Source organism: Daucus carota, chromosome 3, assembly GCF_001625215.2.
Source record: "Daucus carota subsp. sativus chromosome 3, DH1 v3.0, whole genome shotgun sequence".
Taxonomy (NCBI): Eukaryota; Viridiplantae; Streptophyta; class Magnoliopsida; order Apiales; family Apiaceae; genus Daucus; species Daucus carota.
Genome location: NC_030383.2, coordinates 60912555 through 60930582, shown reverse-complemented (window position 1 = coordinate 60930582; position 18028 = coordinate 60912555). Strand labels below are relative to the sequence as shown.

At 31.6% G+C, this 18028-nt stretch overlaps 2 protein-coding genes across 2 annotated transcripts; both read right to left on the bottom strand.

The window, feature by feature from the left end:
• Positions 1–604: 604 nt before the first annotated feature.
• LOC108212866 (probable pectinesterase/pectinesterase inhibitor 7) lies at positions 605–2493 on the bottom strand. The gene is made up of 2 exons (XM_017384579.2): positions 1473–2493; positions 605–1385 (listed from the first exon to the last, which is right to left on the bottom strand). Exons 1-2 carry the CDS (start codon positions 2464–2466, stop codon positions 910–912), a joined length of 1470 nt encoding a protein of 489 aa, XP_017240068.2. The 5' UTR covers positions 2467–2493; the 3' UTR covers positions 605–909.
• A 921-nt stretch (positions 2494–3414) lies between these two features.
• On the bottom strand, positions 3415–6173 carry LOC108211783 (pectinesterase). Its single transcript, XM_017383469.2, has 2 exons — positions 5175–6173; positions 3415–4202 (listed from the first exon to the last, which is right to left on the bottom strand). Exons 1-2 carry the CDS (start codon positions 6079–6081, stop codon positions 3517–3519), a joined length of 1593 nt encoding a protein of 530 aa, XP_017238958.1. The 5' UTR covers positions 6082–6173; the 3' UTR covers positions 3415–3516.
• Positions 6174–18028: the final 11855 nt, after the last annotated feature.

The following is an 18028-nucleotide window of genomic DNA, read 5'->3' as shown; positions in this document are numbered from 1 at the left end:
AGTGTTACTACCTCCTTCCCAATTGGGCCTTCCGGGACCTCCTCCAGACCCCCTGCCAACATGACTACCATCCCCAAACAAAACCCCTTTATGCATACCCCCAACAGTAGCACTCTGTTCACCTATAGGGCCTTTACTACCCGGACTAATAAGGGAACCAGCATGAGAAGAGAGGGGTACCTCACGATTTGGGGAAACAAGGCCCTGAAGCTCAGAGAACGCAGCACGAATCTCCGACTGAAACTTAAGCTGGTCATCCCGAAGAGTGTGAATCATTGACTCCTGATGCTCACGAGCGCGGGACAACCGCCCCTCCAAACGGCTTGTCGCTGCAGCCAACTGAGACTCCTGTTTTTGAAATGTTTCATCGAAGCTGGAAATGAAACGAGAAGTGAGAGACAACTCCATTGCACCAATCGCAGCCTTAACTGCTGCTGAGACCTCTTCGGTCACCGTCCCACGGATCGTCGTGGGTAGCGACGCTAACTGTTCCTCAATAGCCTCAATACGCTGGACTGTAGAAGGGTTACCCATGGATCTACTGCTCTGATACCACGTTTGCTATGGATTAAGCAAATAACTACTAATTTAAGAGAACACACAGTAAACTTGAACACACGAAATGGACTGTTTGATTAATACTGAATAATAAAAGATATGACAAGGACCATCAATCGTTACAAACGGATTACTAGCCCTGGCCTTCCAACGTTCGAGAGGTTGGACTCTCCCAGATCTACTCTTACTCACACAATGCATAAAAACCCTAATCAGCCTTCCTACCCCCTTTTCTCCACCACAAACAATGTTCATTTCCTCAATTACCCTTGACATCTGGGATGACCTTTTTACCCTTATTCCTTCTAGAATACGTCCATAGTTTTGGGCCTGGACCGTTCTTATCTTGGGTCATTGCAGATTGATCAAGCTATCCATGAAAGAGTGAACGTAAATAGTTCTTGAGTACTGTTTCCAGGGCCTTCCTAGATACGTCTGAGTAGTTCCACCGCTTGAAGCCAAATCAGCAGCAGCTTTGATATTACAATTTTGTATAGAAATGCCTGTGTTCTGATTTGGATCAATTCTTCCTTGAGCTGTGATGGCATTGAACTGGTTGGCTAATGGAAGTCGTGGATAAATGTTGCAGTTCTGAAATACTGCAGCCGCGTTACCAAATATGAAATCCACGGTGCCATAGATGTCACACTCTGTGTAGTATTGCCTTTGAGAGTGCACGTAGAGAGTGTCTTGGTATCCCTCAAAACTGCAGCTATAGAAAGTAGACTGATCCACTCCATTTCTTAATGCAACTGCTTGATGCTTGATTCCTCCCGCTGTATTTCTGAATGTTATATTCACCCCGACAAATCCTTGTCCCACCACAGCTGCAATAGAATTTTGTTTATTGATTATTAGTACAAAATAAATATATATTTAAATTTTAATAGTACTGTAATGATTTATTTTCTTACCAAATGTTGGGGAATTAAACGTGGTCCATCCATCGACAACGTTGTGATTGCCAGTGATCACAGTCTGATTAATGCCATCACCGATCATCATCAAGTACTTCTTGTTTTTGGGGATAGTAATATATTCTTCGTAAACCCCTGCAACAACATAAATCAGAAAATATCCATCACTAGCTAGTGAGTTATTTGGAGCTATCGCCAAAGCTTGATTAATGGTGGTGAAATTCCCGCTTCCATCTTTATTGACAATGACCAGGTCACTTATTGGAATCTCATCAGCACCATCGTCTGTTTGCAGAAGCTTTCTGCCAATTCTCTCAAAGACGGCTCTGTCTTTGCTTGACATTTTTGAAGGTAACTGGCTATTTTTAAATCCTGATAGCCGCTTCTTTGAAGGATAAGACGTTCCTTCATTCATATTATGTCCCCAACCTTTGTTGAATAGAGATAAAGAATCACTGAAAAGTTTATTATCATTTGCGAGAGGGGTGGAGATGCCATTTTTCTGGCTCCAAGTTGAAGCTGTTTCTTGAAGGCCATCTAAACAAGTCTGTGTATTTGTTAAAATGGAACTGAGTAGGGTTTGTACTTCTTCGACTCTGGAAGAAGATAAGTCTTTGGTGCTTACTGACTGCAAAGAACTAGTCAGAAAATTCATGTTAAGATCAGCAAGTAAATGGCAATCTTCAAGAGCCCGGATTGCCCCAGGTGTTAATGCTGAAGATGATTTCTGATAATCCTCAATCAACAACTTAAACTTGCGAGCATTTGACATGGATTTACGGATGGAGAACTGGCACACCTTATAGACGTTGGTGTTGGTAGTGTTGTAATTTGTCGGAAGAGAGGAGATACACGAGGAAGGATAGGGGGTTGAATCACAAATTGAGTTAGAGGAAGAAACATTATCAGCCACAGATGAAAAACAATTAAATAAAAGTGCAAATGCAAAAAACAGAGCTTGGGAATTTTTAGAAAAGAACTTGGAAGCCATGGTTTTAAGGTATGATATGACTCTGAATATGGGAGTGGATTGAATGATTATAAAGGGCTATCCAAGTCCCTATATATAGTAGAAGAAAAATCTTGGAAAATAATGAAGTCGGATATATTAGGAGGAATCATAAACGTGTGCAATGGATACATTATCAGTTGAGGACAAAATTTCGGAACAAGAATTGTTATTGCCTGCAGTTGTTGTGTTGTTTACTTATTTTAATGAAGTCAACTTTGCATATGTTGGAGAATCATAAACGTGTTGGACGGATATAGAAGCATTTGAAGTAAAAAATGTGTGAAATTATGTTGCCTGCAGTTGGTTTATTATTAATACATTGATATACAAGTATCAGAATCCTTGATGTTTGTAGATATTAATGCACTGATATCTTTAACCTCAAACCAAAGTACAGCAATCATAGTTCTTTATGGAACGTCGTAAACATTCTGCTCATCATTGAACTTTGTGTGTGTGACGGATACTAGGAATGTTCCTTACTAACCGCGGAGGAATGTTCTGATACCAAGTATTAATCATTTAAATGAAGTTGTTGACTGTACATGCACCAAGAGTCTCTGATTCACATAATATGCTGTACTGGAGATTTCTGCAAACTAACTGAGATTTTGTTGTTGATGATTATTTTAGTATAAGTCTAATTTTGACGTGTCTTCTCGTGGACTTTATATGGTCATGCATTTAGTTACAGGAGAACTATTAGTTATAGTCTCTGCCTAAGTTAGTTATGTATTAAGTAATGCCAGGTCCACATACACGGATACATAAATATGTACAGAATGACGTGGATTCCACTATTATTTGTATTTTGTTGTTCTTTTCTTTTAGCTTTGTATCCTGCTCTCCTTTTTTTTTTTTTAAGCTTTGAGTCTTCTAGTCTACCGCTACTTTTTATGTATTACCATTACTACTGCAAGATAAAGCTGTAACATTAGCAACTTTATTTGAAAATTAAGCTCAACCCTTATTATGTAATCACATAAGTATCAAGTACAGGAAATATTTTGCCCTCATTAAATCTATAAGCTACTGAAAAATATAAGGGGTGCCAGTCTTAGGTATCCATTGATCTCCTAATATGAAGTTATTTACTGTAAAATTAGCTGCGTCTGAGGAGTCAATTATGTGAAATCCTGGCCATGTAACTCTTCCTCCTATCCCCGCTCCAGGCCCCGTGTTATTAAACTCAGCATAGTAACTTGTATGCAGGGCGAAGTCCCCTGACCACTCGCGCCAACCATCTGGATGAATTAAGCTGTCCATAAAAGTGTGCATGTAAATTGTCCTAGAATACTCCTTCCAAGGCCTCCCCAGATATGTGTGTGTAGTTCCATCGCTAGCAGCCAAATCATCAGCAGCCCTTATTTTGCAATTTTGTATTGAAATTCCAGTGTTCTGATTTGGATCAGTCCGTCCTTGAGCTGTGATGGCATTGAACTGTTTGGCTAGAGGCAGGCGCGGATATATGTTGCAATTTTGAAGCACAGCAGCCGAATTACCAAATATGAAGTCAACCGTGCCATAGATGTCACAATCTCTGTAAAATTGTCTTAGTGAGTGGACATATAAAGTATCCTGGTAGCCCTCGAAACTGCAGCTGTAAAATGTTGACAAATCTGCACTGTTTCTCAGCGCCACTGCCTGCTGCTTCGCTGCTCCTGCAGTATTCCTTATCGTAATATTGACTCCAACAAATCCTTGCCCAGCAACAGCTGCATAAATTACACATTAACAAGAACTTAATGTAACAGACAACATGCATATATTGATTATGGACTACTATTTTCCTGATATTAGTCGCCAAATTTTGGCTATGGCCTTAAAAATCTAAAACTTAGTTTTATTAATTGGTTGTGAAAATGATGGACATTCAGAAATTAATAATCTATACTATACTATAAAAAGCCAACATGAGTATAATTTGTAGTCGTACAAAAGTTTGGTTTGGTACTCTCTTCTAAAAATAAAAGTCTACAAGTAGATATCTATTAAACAATTTCATATACTAAAACACTCCTTATGTATATTAATATCTTTTTAAATATAATTTATAATTAGTTGAAAAAAGGTGAAACTACTGGTAATAACATATATTAATATTAAAAAATACTTATAGATAAATGTATAACTAATTATAAATATACAATTTTGAATATCTTTTGTCTAAAATAAATATGAATAATTAGAGACGCTACTTTTTAATTATAACGTATTCTACTCGAAATTTAACTCCAACGTGTTCGAGTTCATTACAAACACGAATTATTACGGAACATACGAAGATATATGAAATATGAAAATTTTGATTTAAAATTAATTGAATAATAAACTGTCACATATTAATATCAGAAAAATATTTATAGATAGGTAATAAATTGTGAAAGCTAAATTTCCGTTAGAAGATATAATTAGTTAGTTAATATAATTTAACTAAAATCCAAATCATCAAAACTAAAATACTAATAAAATGGTGTTAAGATTTAAATTATAATTAATAAATTATGAATTATATAACCGTCCGTGCTTTGCACGGGGTTAAAGGCTAGTTATTTTAAATTATGGTCAGTACATAGGCTGTTTTTGTTGACCTGATTAAGTTCTAATAGTTATCATCATGTCGTAAATAAAGAAACGAAAAAAGTAGCTATATGCACTCAGAAATGAAATAAGAATAGAAGTTTTACCCAATGTCGAAGAGTTAAATGTACTCCAGCCATCACCAACACTGTGGCTGCCAGTTATTACTGTCTGATTGATACCATCCCCGACGATCATCACATATTGTTTGTTCTTAGGAATGGAGATGTATTCTTCATAAATTCCAGCAAGGACATAAATCACAAAGTATCCAGAAGTAGTTTCAGATTTTTCTGGAGCCGCGGCCACAGCATCATTGATAGTAGTGAAGTTTCTGGATCCATCTTTACTGACTGTAACATTCGCGAACTTTTCCCAATATAAAATTTCACCTTTGGGTGTTGAGCTATTCTTAGGAGGTTCAGATGGCCGAATTTCCCTTTCAGGAATCCACCCTTTGATGAATAGGTCCAACGAAAGACTATAAAGCTTAATGTCCTTCGCGACAAGAGTAGATATGTCATTGTTTAGACGGAACCAGGAAGAAGCTAGTTCCTTAAGTCCATCCAAACAAGTTTCTGTGTTGGTCAGAATGGCACTTAGTAGGGTCTGTACATCGTCAGCTCGTACTAAGGACAGGGTTCTAGTTTTGTTAACAGCAAGGAGAGAAGTACTGAGAAAATCCTTGTTAAGACTGACAAGAGAATGACAATCTTGAAGAGCCAGAATGACACCTGGTTTTAGTGAAGAAGAGTGCTGGAGGTACTTGTCTATCAGTGTCATGAGTTTATGTGTGGCAGCTATCGAGTTAACGATAGAGAGTCTGCCATTTTCATAGATATTAGCACGACGATGATGGTAATGTATAGGGGAAGTTCTACAGAAGGGGTGGTTTGGAATGGCCTTGCAAATGGGGCTGGAGGGGAAAAGTAATTCTGCTGTGGAGGGGAAGAATAGGGGTGAAAGTGTAAAGATGATAAAATAAGGTAGGAGAAAGAGAAGTTTAGAAACCATGGTCCAATTTCGGATAAAAATGTTTTGGAAAAATAAGAAAGAAAGTTTTATGTAAGTGCTGAAGGAATGTCTGTGGTATTCTTCAGTAGCTGAGTGTGCATATTTATAGTAGAACAATTTGGGAAAATTGTGTCAAATGTTGATATATTTTGCATATTAGAAGTTACGCTGATCAATGACGGAACTAGGATTTTCAAATGTTTTGAGATCAACAAATATTAAAATTATATGAAATAAATATTAATTGATTTTCTGATCTTATCGGCCTTGAGTCTGCATTTTTTATCCAATAAAGTTGAATATATGTATTATTGTTTGAATTATTGTTTTCGAAAACTAGGAGTCCGCAAGTGGTAGTCAAAATACAAGAAGGGGCTGCGGGATTAATCAGTAGTTTTGGTAAACAGCTGAACACTTTGAAACGATGAGCTGCTAGTAATTGATGTTAACAATTGATTAAGCTGTTTTTCTTTTGATTTTCTGACATTGTGTTACACTATTTACATGTTTAAAGCATGCATATAATCACCTGGTGGTAGAACTATTAGCAAGTAAATAATTAGGCTTTGTTCTGGTAGGTAAAATTGCATGCCCTAGATAAATCCTTGGCAGCCACTCCCCACTAATACTCATTCGTCTCCCTATATTCTTTAGATTGAAAACACGTATTAAAGGCATAGTTTCATAAAATAATTTAATCAGAAATTTTTTTAAAATAAATTATGAAACTGTATCTTATAGGAGTTCTAAAATATGTGACAGTGAAAAAATGATAAATAAATAGGAGGAAGAAGGGAGTAATTTAGGATATATATTGCCTATTAGGCTATTACGATCTACGTGATTTTTGCTTGCAAGTCATTTTATGAAGGGTGTTATTACTGAGAGAGTAATGTGATGAAGAAAATAGTAATTACTCACTCCTTCCCCTTTTATGGGTTGATTTCAACTTTTCTCAAATTGACTTTATATTGACTGAAATATATATGTATCATATAATTGAAAAAAATAATAAAAATTATATTATTAGAAAGTATATCTAGTCTATTTTAATATACAACTTTCAGATTATAAAAAAAATGAATAAATAATTTGTAATGTCTAGTCAAAAATTGGTCAATTGACTCTTTGAAAATGAAAATAGACATGTAAAAGAGGACGTGTACTAATTACAGATATTTCTAACTAAATATTACAAAATCTTGCCACATGAAAGGGAAAAAAATAGCTAAAGGCTAGAGTTCTTGTGAGCCATCATTTGGCACCTTACAGCTCTATTAAAATGTCAACAAAGGTGTATAGGAAGGCCTCTTAAACAGATTTGATATCAGTTGATTTCAATACAGGCGGTTTGTGTTAGGATCTTAAATTAGTTTATGAGCCTCAGTTAAACGATCCCCAAGTAAAACTACATGATTACATTATAACTCCATCAGTCCACAAACCACTTTCCTTTTGTGTATATATTCAATGAACTTTTTTATTTTTAACATTTACGATCTTTTTGTATAAAAAGTCATGTTACAATGTATTTATTTTTTATATTAAAATTAGCATTTTTAACTTGCATATTATATATTTCATATTTATGTATTTATTAATTGAATTTTAAAAATAAAACCTACTTTTATTAGAAATATAACTTCTTTTTTCCCAGGTCCGTAGATTTGGCGAAACCAAATACTTGGATGTTGACTTGGAGACACGAATATATGAGGATTTTTAACCTTTACTCTTTACTGAAATGGGATAAAAATATTCTAAATAAAATTATAAGAATAAGGTACTGATTAATTTTTTTTATATTTTAAAGTAACATTTTAATTTATTATTGAATTTTTTTAACCAACTTATTTTATTTTATATCAGCTCTACGGGTTTATTTAACATATCAAATTAATATGAAATATAAATTCAAATTTTAATTAATATAAAAAATCAAAACAAATTATTCAAGATAAAATAACTAAAATTCTAAATTTAATATATTCTAATAATATATATCTATATATATAATATATAAAAACCCCCTAAATAAATAATATATTCCCTCTTTGAATCTCCTTTTCTTTGTACTCTTTCAGGTGCTTTTCTTCTGGATTTGCTTGGTGCGTTATTCCTTAATGCATTCAGTATTTACGATTTTTTGTCCTCGTAGAATTCGGTTATTATTCGGTATTGCATTTTTTCCCCTTTATTCATTGTTTGATTAGGATTTATTCGGTATTCCTTTTTTTTTTTTTACCTTTATTCATTGTTTGATTAGGATTTAAAAGTTTGATTTTTTGTAAGTTAGGTTGTTGTGATTGCTGTTACTTTATATTCAGACGTTGCATCCGGTGAGGAGGAGGATTCGGTAATCATTTGGTATTGCATTTTTTCCCCATCTATTCATTGTTTGATTAGGATTTAAAAGTTTGACTTTTTGTAAGTTGGTTGTTGTGGTTGCTGTTGCTTTATATTCAGACGTTGCACCCGGGGAGAAGGAGGAGGTTATCACTCTCTTGATGATAATGGATGGGCCCAGCTTCTCGAACGAAAAGAATTCGATTGGCAGTAGTCGTGGTTTATACAAACTTTCATCGAGGAAAATATACGATATTGAGTTACCAGAAGCTGTTGGAAGACTAATTTTTAGAACAAATAAAGGTTAGTTATTAACTCTCGGTAGAGATTTGCAAATCAATCTTTTGCATCCTCTGTTGAGTCCTTGTTCTTACGTTTTCTAGGCAGTATGAATATGACGAAGACTCTCTTGAAAAAGTGATTGAATAATTTATATAAACATACACTTTTTTGATTTAAAGTCGAAAAAAATCTAAAAATCCGGGTATATAAGACAAGACAAACACACGCGATATCTATATTATCTATAATTCTATTTATTTGACAGATTCCATAATTCTAAAATTAACAACAAATTACTCCGTATTATTATTTATTGATCTAACAGTGACTTTATCCCAAATTTTTTCCGAAATAATGTGACAAAGAAACGACGAGTCCCATTATTATCAATATTAGTAAAATCAACCATATATTACAAACCAAGATTTGGTATAAGATTTTATAAAAAAGTTATGATTTTTTTAATATACTTATCATTTTCTGATTTAAAATTTTATTTAGACATTTTATTACTCTCTCACAATATTAACTTTGCAAGCGGGCATTCAATTGCATAATCCGTGAACCCAGACGAGACTCGGTATCAAACTTTACAGCCTCCACTCTCTCCTCCCCGCTCTCTCTCTTGTCCGTAAACTCTCTTTTCTCTCCGTCTCACGGTTTGTAATTTTTGATCCTCTGTTTACGATTTTGTTACGATTTTTGTATTTCATGTTGTTGCGAGAGTGTTTGTGATTTTGTTAGTAATCTCTGATCCTCTGTTTACGATTTTGTTACGATTTGTGTATTTTGTGTTGTTGCAAGAGTGTTTATGATTTTGTTAGTAGTCGATTTCATTTTGTGTTGCTGCAACTGTGTTAGTACTCTATTTCATTTTTGTGTTGCCACTTGTGTCTCGTTGTTAGTAATCTCCTAATCTCATGTCTCGTAATCTCCTGTAGCGCATGCTCTGTTTATAAGTTTGTTTGTACTCTCTATTTTCTTGTCTCTTTCATTTTGTGTTTGTGTGATTAGATGACGAAAAACGAAAAGTATGAAAGAATTTTGCTGTTATTCTTGCTCGAGGCTTTTTGACACTAAGAAGGGCATCACAGATCATAACGAGAGCGTTCACAACGATTTATTTAAGAAGACAATGCCGATCACGAGCTCCTATTATGGAAGCTAGTATGCACAGAATGACCTTCAAGATCACCAAAACGCTAACATCAGGTAATTACTTAATTGATATTTGTTTTCTAGTATATGTGATTTATGTGCAAAAATCTACTGGATTTAGATTTAGCTGAAACAAAAACATATTTTTTTTGTGTGTGTTTTTGCTACATAACATTACATGTTGTTGAATTGTTTGTTCAGTACTTTTTTAGTAATCTTCCATTGTCACTAACAAAATTCTGTTTACTCCAGTGACGGATCTACCTACGAAAATAATGGGGGTCGTATATAATATTTAATAACGATGATTAATCGGAATGATAACATAGAAAACGAATTTTAATATTAATATTATATAATTCTTTACCGTTGCATAACATAAATAAGTCATATTCATCTTAATTAAAATGTTCAATACTAAAATAATAATATAGAAAACAAAAATTTAATATTCAGATTACGTAACATTTTACCGTTTTACAACATTAAATTAAATTAAGAACAAAAATTCTTGCCTTTATCACGATCCGTCCCAGTGGCAACTCAGGTTGTTGTTTCTGAGAAAAAACCTAAAATTAGACTTTTATGTTTGGTCGTGAATGAGTCTCTCTTAATATTTATTATTTTTTACTCAATAAAAATATTTATGTTTATCTCTTTCTATTTTTCTGAATTTGTTCATATTAGATATATTATATTTTGATTATTATATTTATATAGTTAAAATACCTATGATGTTTGGTTAATAACTTAAAAAAAAAAATCTCTTCAAGGTATGAAAGAGCAGTGGGAACTTTTTTATATTTTTCTTTTAGTAAATAAATATAATTCTTTTATAGTAAATTCGATGAATGATGTAAATAATATTTTATAATAATTATTTTAAAATCAGTAATATTTCTTTAACATTTAACAAATTCAACCAAATATGTAATATTAGAAATTATAATATGTTTATAATATGATATTGGATATTAATATTTTGATGAGATTTATATATTTTAATTTATATTTGTGATTTGAAATTTTTGAATATCGGATATATTTTTCGTGAAAATGTGTGAATATTAGATGTTGATATGTTATTCATAAAGTTTGAATGTTTAAATGTTATTTTCTTGACACTTTTAAATGTTGATAATATAAAATTATAGATATTTGAATATACTAAACTATTGAGTACCAAATCTTTACCTCCGGTAATATTTATATATTATCATTATTATTTAAGATAATATCTTTTTCCATCTTAAAATCGAAACTTTGAAGACAAATTTTATTCTTTTGAGATAAAATTAGCCTATTTTGCACATCATATTCATACATGATACAACTAAAAATTTATATAACATAAGTTTATTAAATATTATCTTTTAAAAAAGATGTTTTATTTCAAGTTAAATTTTGTATAATCACTTGACACATATTGATCTTATGAAAAATAGAAATTGGTTCTTTAGTGTTGATTTTTTTTCTGTCAGATCAAAAAATTTAAAATGTATTACTTTTATTTTATAAAATTATGTAACACAAGTGTCCAATCTTTGAAAAAGTAAAAGAAAACTTCTAAAACATAATATTATATAATATATAAATTAAATATTATATCATAGAGAGAAAACAAATTTTAAGTAAGAGATTAATATTTATTACCTTTTTTTGTTTCACTTGGCAAAAAAAAAAATAGTACACAATCGTACATAACAAATATATCCTCGAAGCTCATCTCATCTCCCATCAAGACGCCTTGTGCTTCATTCAACACACAATCTAATACGATATTATTATTATTTTATTTTATTTTTCGATTTTTGATACATAATTTAAATTACTTTTTTATAAAAAACAATAAAAGTATATAAATCAAATTATAATTCATAAAATATATTATTAATGAATAATTAACTCTATTATTAATTAAAAATATGTGTAAATTCAAAATATTAAACTAAAAAGAAAGAGGAGAAAGTATTAATACCCCTTCACTATGTTTTGCTCGTTGTTATGTATTTACTGAGTTTGCGAGACTTTATACCTCAATCTGGTTAAGCTGATGTAGGCTATAAAGATAAAATTTTTTTACTTACGTAACACTTAGCATCTCAATTACAATATCTTATAGGATTAAATGGTTTAATCAAAACTCTAAATGACTATCAATTTATAATTTGACAACTGAGCTAAAAAAGTTTGCATTCAAGTAGTTTGACTGATTATAATTTGCAATAAGGATAACTAAACTCTTAATACTCCCTCCTTCCCATTTTAATAGTCCACTTTGCAAAAAAAAAAATTCCCATATTATTTGTCCTACTTGTTTGTCCAATACAATTTTATACAAGTTTCAATGTTAACATTTATTAGCATGTACAATTTTCATGATTTACAATGCAAACTATGTTGACTTTTAACAAAATGAATGAAAATTTAGTAGTGTTTTTGTATAATTAATGCATAACAATGATTAACAACATATCATATTTAATTTTTCTTAATATGTGTGATTTGAGCAAAGTGGACAATTAAAATGGGAAGGAGGGAGTAACTCCTTACATTAAATATCTTTGACTTAATGATGGGTGCTTTACATCTTGACTCGTATTTAGCACATCGGAGTTCGATGATGAGTTGGAAAAATCTAATTTATGTGAAGACAGAGAGATATACTCCCTTCGTTTTGAAATATAGGTCGTTTGACTTTTTTTCACGTACTTTTAAGTCCTTTGACCGTAAGCTTAAAATCATTATTTTTGAATTTTTTTTCTGAATAATAATATCAATCATATACTTTTATTCAAAAAAAGAAAATTTTGAAAATAATGATTTTAAACATGCGGTCAAAAGACTTAAAATTACAGTCAAGCGACCTATATTTCAAAACAGAGGGAGTAATGATTTCCAAGAATAAGTATATATGAGTATAGTTGTTACTATTTAGCATTAAAGGATTGCTGATAAGTTGATAAATTTTGCGTCTTTACGACAGTCGGTGATAACTGTGTTAATCTATTAAGAATCTTGTTATAAATGTTGCACAGAGATCTTGTTCACTTTCATTAAAATTGAATGAAACCATTTGAGATAAATTTTACATGTTATTGCACTTTATATTTAGTTAACTAGGTTCTTGTTAAATGATCATTATTTATTGCTATGTTGAAAGTGAGCTACTGTGAAACAGTTCAATTTCTCTGATTGGTTGATACTTTGAGGCTATGTTTGTTGGATCAATAATCTCATCAATATTTATAAATTGTTATAAATTGTACCTAAGATGATGTCCAAGATTGTTTAATACTGTATGATCTTGCATTCTGGATTTAAAGTTGATTCCGGACTTCATGATATGCGTTCTAGATTCAAATTGGTTGGAACTTTATGCATGATTCTCGAGGACTCAATCATTTTAAATCTATAAATTTTTGGAATTGCAAATTGAGATCATGACTTGTTTGAATGTTCGTTTGGAATTTATAATGTCTACATTGAACATTTACGTGTTGCTTTGGATCTCATGAGTCGTGACTTATTCTTTATGATTACAGAACTGAACCAAGCATAGCATTTACGAGTTCAAATGATGAGTTGGAGATATTGAGTGACCGGAAAATACAGAGAGAGGTAAGTATTCTGAAGGTTTCTTATATATTAGTTGCTTTCGTGTTCAACTCCAATATTTTGAAACAAAAAGTTTTTTTTTTTCTAAATTTTAATAAAGGCGGCATCTATGATCATATGTTGTGTTAATATTTTATGCGATTTTTAGATAAAATATCATTGAGTTGATGTAGATTTTTTAGGATTTGAGCATTATAATTCAAAATCTTATGGATTTGGTGGGATTTCAAATATCTTAAAATATACTGAACAATCTCACAAACTCCATCATTTTATGAAATTCAAAAGTATCCACCAGCATTTGAATACCATCAGATTTTAATAAATCTTAAATAATCTCAATTGAATATCATTAAATTTTTAAACATAATTTAAATTATTGACTGAATAACCACCATATTTTATAGGATAATTTCAAATTCCAAATAAATACTCCAATATTCTGATAGATTTATTTTACAATAAAGGATTCTCATTAATTAATAACCTCAAAATATAACGTCCCCAGACAATAAATTTGAAGGAGCATCCCGATTTACTTGCTTTTAAATATGATAAAGGATAAATCGACCCTTTGTTTCAGCTTCGTCTTCCAGACACCCAGCGTATCATAAACTTAAAAACCCATCGTCAAAGTTTATAAGTCAGAATCATTTATTTGTATCGTTCGTGTAAAAAGTTAAAAAATATTTATAAAAATTTTAGAACATCAGCTTTTGTTTCATGAATTCTACTCCCTCCGTCCCACCAGATTCTTTACAGTTTCCTTTTTTAGCCGTCCCATCCAATTCTTTACATTTCAAAACTTACCAAAAATAGTCAATGGGTCCCACCACTACCCAACTTTTTCTTCCTTTTCACACTACTTTTACTTCATTTTCACACTACTTTTACTCCACTATCTCCCTTTTATACATTAAAAATTAATGGGTCCCACCACTTCACCCACTTTTCTTTCTTTTTTCACTACTTTATACATATTTCTTAACCTCCGTGCCCAAACCAAACGTAAAGAATTGGCTGGGACGGAGGGAGTACTTCTTTCCCAAACTCTCACTTATAAATTTTAACTTACTTCTAACTTCTATTTCAATTTTTTATTTTAACCAAAAATACTTATTTTAAGCTCACTTAAACGCCCCGACACATGGTTCCTTTGTTCGCTGCATGCATTATCAATGTGAATCGCTTTCTATTATGACATGCTGGAAACACATCTCTTCAATCCACTAAATGCCTTCTCGCATACCTACAAGTCTATATAACCTTTGTTTCCATCACTTTTGTCCTCCGAAGAATTGATATGTTTTTCCCTCTAATAAAACGTCCCTTATAATATCGGAGGATTACCATGATTGATTTGTATTTATTTTTCCTTTAAAATATAATTTTTTTAATATTTTTCAAAAGAATAATTTACAGTTTCCCAAATAATAACGTATACACAATTACACGGACGTATATTATCTATTTGATGCTTGATTATTTTGCATTTGGGGCCAGAGCACATGGCCCAACAAAAGATGTATTTAACATTTGGACTTACTAACAGGCAGGACCTGACAGCAGGGGCGGTGGGCTTGGTATCAATTATCCCCTCAACTTTTAAGTCATATACTAATTCATTTTACTTTTAACGTATCTAAAATAAATTAAACTTTACTGAATTTAAATTCGACTTTTCTATGGTGTATTCATGAGTACATGACACCAAATTCCATTCTTAACTAATTTTGATTAGCTATTAATAATGATGAATTCCTGCCTACACAAAAACTCCACCAATTTGTGACAAAAAAAAAAAAAAAAAACTCCACCAATCAAAACAACCTAAATATCTCAAATTTAGCCCTTAGCATGTGCAAATGGGCACATACTAACCAAATCGATTTAAATTATATATACTCACATATTTTTACGAAAATAATGAACGAAGTCTAATAAGTTAAAATTATGAAAATGTGAAATTTAATTTATTTTGTAAAGTAATAATTTTTTACAGATAAACAAAGCATACGGCCAGGTCCCAGCACTGAACATGTAAATTGAATTGTGGCAGGTCGGTCAATAAAATTGACATAAATTCCATCAATTAATTGTGCATACAAAAAGTCACACACTGCCATTTACTCATTTACCACCGCTTTAGTATTCATAAATATAAATACATTAAAATATGAAATTTTCCCTCGTGACAAGTCCAAGTCGCCATTAATGTTTGCCGTTTCATTTCCCATCTCTTTTTTCCTGAACATAATTACAAATAAAACTATTTTCAAGCTCAAATTTTAATTAAATAATTTATTTACAAATTATTTAATAAATAATTTATTTACAAATTAAATAATTTATTTACAAATTTTCATTCTATATCTCTTCAGAAAACGAAGAAGAGGAAACTACTTATTTTAACCACAAAGTACAAGTTGAAACTTGAAAGTCGAAACGAGTACAGGGAGGAAATACACGAGGAAGGGTACGGGTTTGAATCACAAATTGAGTTAGAGGAAGAAACATTATCAGCCAAAGACGAAAAACAAATAAATGAAAGTGCAATTGCAAAAAACAGAGCTTGGGAATTTTTAGAAAAGAACTTAGAAGCCATGGTTTTTAAGGTATGATTTGACTCTGAATATGGGAGTGGATTGAATGAGTATAAAGGGGCTACCCAAGTCCCAATATATAGTAGAAGAAAAATCTTGGAAAATAATGAAGTCGAATATATGAGTTTGGACGAATCATAAACGTGTTGGACGGATATAGAAGCATTTGAACTAAAAAATGTGTGAAATTATGTTGCCTGCAGTTGGTTTATTATTAATACATTGATATACAAGTATCAGAATCCTTGATGTTTGTAGATATTAATACACTGATATCCTTAACCTCAAACCAAAGTACAGAAATTGTAGTTCTATATGGAACGTCGTAAACATTCTGCTCATCATTGAACTTTGAATGTGTGACGGATACTAGGAATGTTCCTTACTAACTGAGATTTTGTTGTTGATGATTATTTTAGTATAAGTCTAATTTTGACGTGCCTACGTTAGTTATGTACGTTAGTTTTTACGGTGTTTCTAATGTGTGCCCAAGAGCACACAATAAACACAACTCTTATGAAAATGGCTTCGTTTGATTAGTAGATTTGGTGTAAATACAGGGATGCCATTAACATTTATTATATATCCACCAATCAAAAGTTAGTATTCTCATGAGAGTTAGTGACTATTGTGTGCAATTCGTAGTTTTTATAAGTAGAGTTGGGCTCAATGGAGACCAAAAACTTTGGAGTCCTTAGAGACTACAAGATCTGCCATTAAAAGAATATGACAATTAATGAACATGATTAAATATTTTTTGTCCTGCATTTCTTGTCTTGCATTTTTAGTAATGTAATATTAATAATATACATTATTCTTGTCCTGCATTTCTAGTAATGTATTATTAATATTCTTGTCCTGTATTTCTTGTTTCAGTTTTAATTTAAAACTATTTTTATAATTTACACTATTGTTGCCCCGCATTTCTAATAATATAATATTTATAATTTGTCCCACATATTTGGGATATATTTAAGTGTTATTTTGCAACAAATTCAATTCGTTGCAGGACAATGACAATGAGTTCAGTGCCCATCATAACAATGTCCAACTACATCTTTATTTTGTATGCAATTATTATTTTTATTTGTTAGGATTTCGGTGATTGAACACCAATATTATGAAATTATTATTTTATGTTATGCAGAATTTAGAATTTCTGCTTATTGTTCACCGAATTAGAAGTGGAGGACAGGATAGGGAGAGAAATAGAATGTGCAGGACAAATATCTGCAACCCCTTGGATGGTAAGAAATGAATGGCTGTGATTAAGTCTCTAAAGTCTCCACAAAAATCAGTCTCCATAGAACTTTTCTCTTTATAAGTAATCATTTTCCAATCATTAACTGGCCTAACTTATTCATTAAGAAGGTCAAAGATAATACTCCTTTCAAAGGAAAATCAATGATAATGGATTTATGAATATAAAAATATTTGAATCGATAAAAGTTTAACACTCCATAAAATTATATATATGAATAAATATGAATTAAAATTATGCATCATGAATATAATAACTTTTCCAAATTTTAAAGTAATCGACCCAAAATAGACAAAGTTGATAAATAATTTTTGCCACAGTTCATAAAGCAATTTTGTGAAATAATTTTCTTATCAATCTCAGGTCTGCATTTTTTATCCTATAAAATTGAATATGCGTATTTAGAATTCTTATAATTGATTGTTTTCGAAAGCGGTAGTCAAAATACAAGACCGGGCTGCGGGATTTGTCAGTCAGTAGTTTTGGCAGGCAACTGAACTTTGAAACGATGAGCTGCTAGTAATTGATGTTAACAATTGATAATCTGTTTTCCTTTAGATTTTCTAACATTGTGTTACACTGTTTACATGTTTAAAGCATGCATGTAATCACCCTAGTGGCAAAATTGTTAATAAATAAAGAGCAAATTGCAGTATGTGTACTTCGAAATTAATTTTGT

What these genes read in the sequence shown, in the direction of transcription:
- LOC108212866 (XM_017384579.2), bottom strand. Translation starts at nt 2,466, where the DNA reads ATGGCTTCCAAGTTCTTTTCTAAAAATTCCCAAGCTCTGTTTTTTGCA. An exon ending in GTTTAATTCCCCAACATTTG is followed by an intron (nt 1,386 to 1,472) that starts GTAAGAAAATAA and finishes ATTCTATTGCAG; the next exon opens with CTGTGGTGGGACAAGGATTT.
- LOC108211783 (XM_017383469.2), bottom strand. Translation starts at nt 6,081, where the DNA reads ATGGTTTCTAAACTTCTCTTTCTCCTACCTTATTTTATCATCTTTACA. An exon ending in ATTTAACTCTTCGACATTGG is followed by an intron (nt 4,203 to 5,174) that starts GTAAAACTTCTA and finishes TAATTTATGCAG; the next exon opens with CTGTTGCTGGGCAAGGATTT.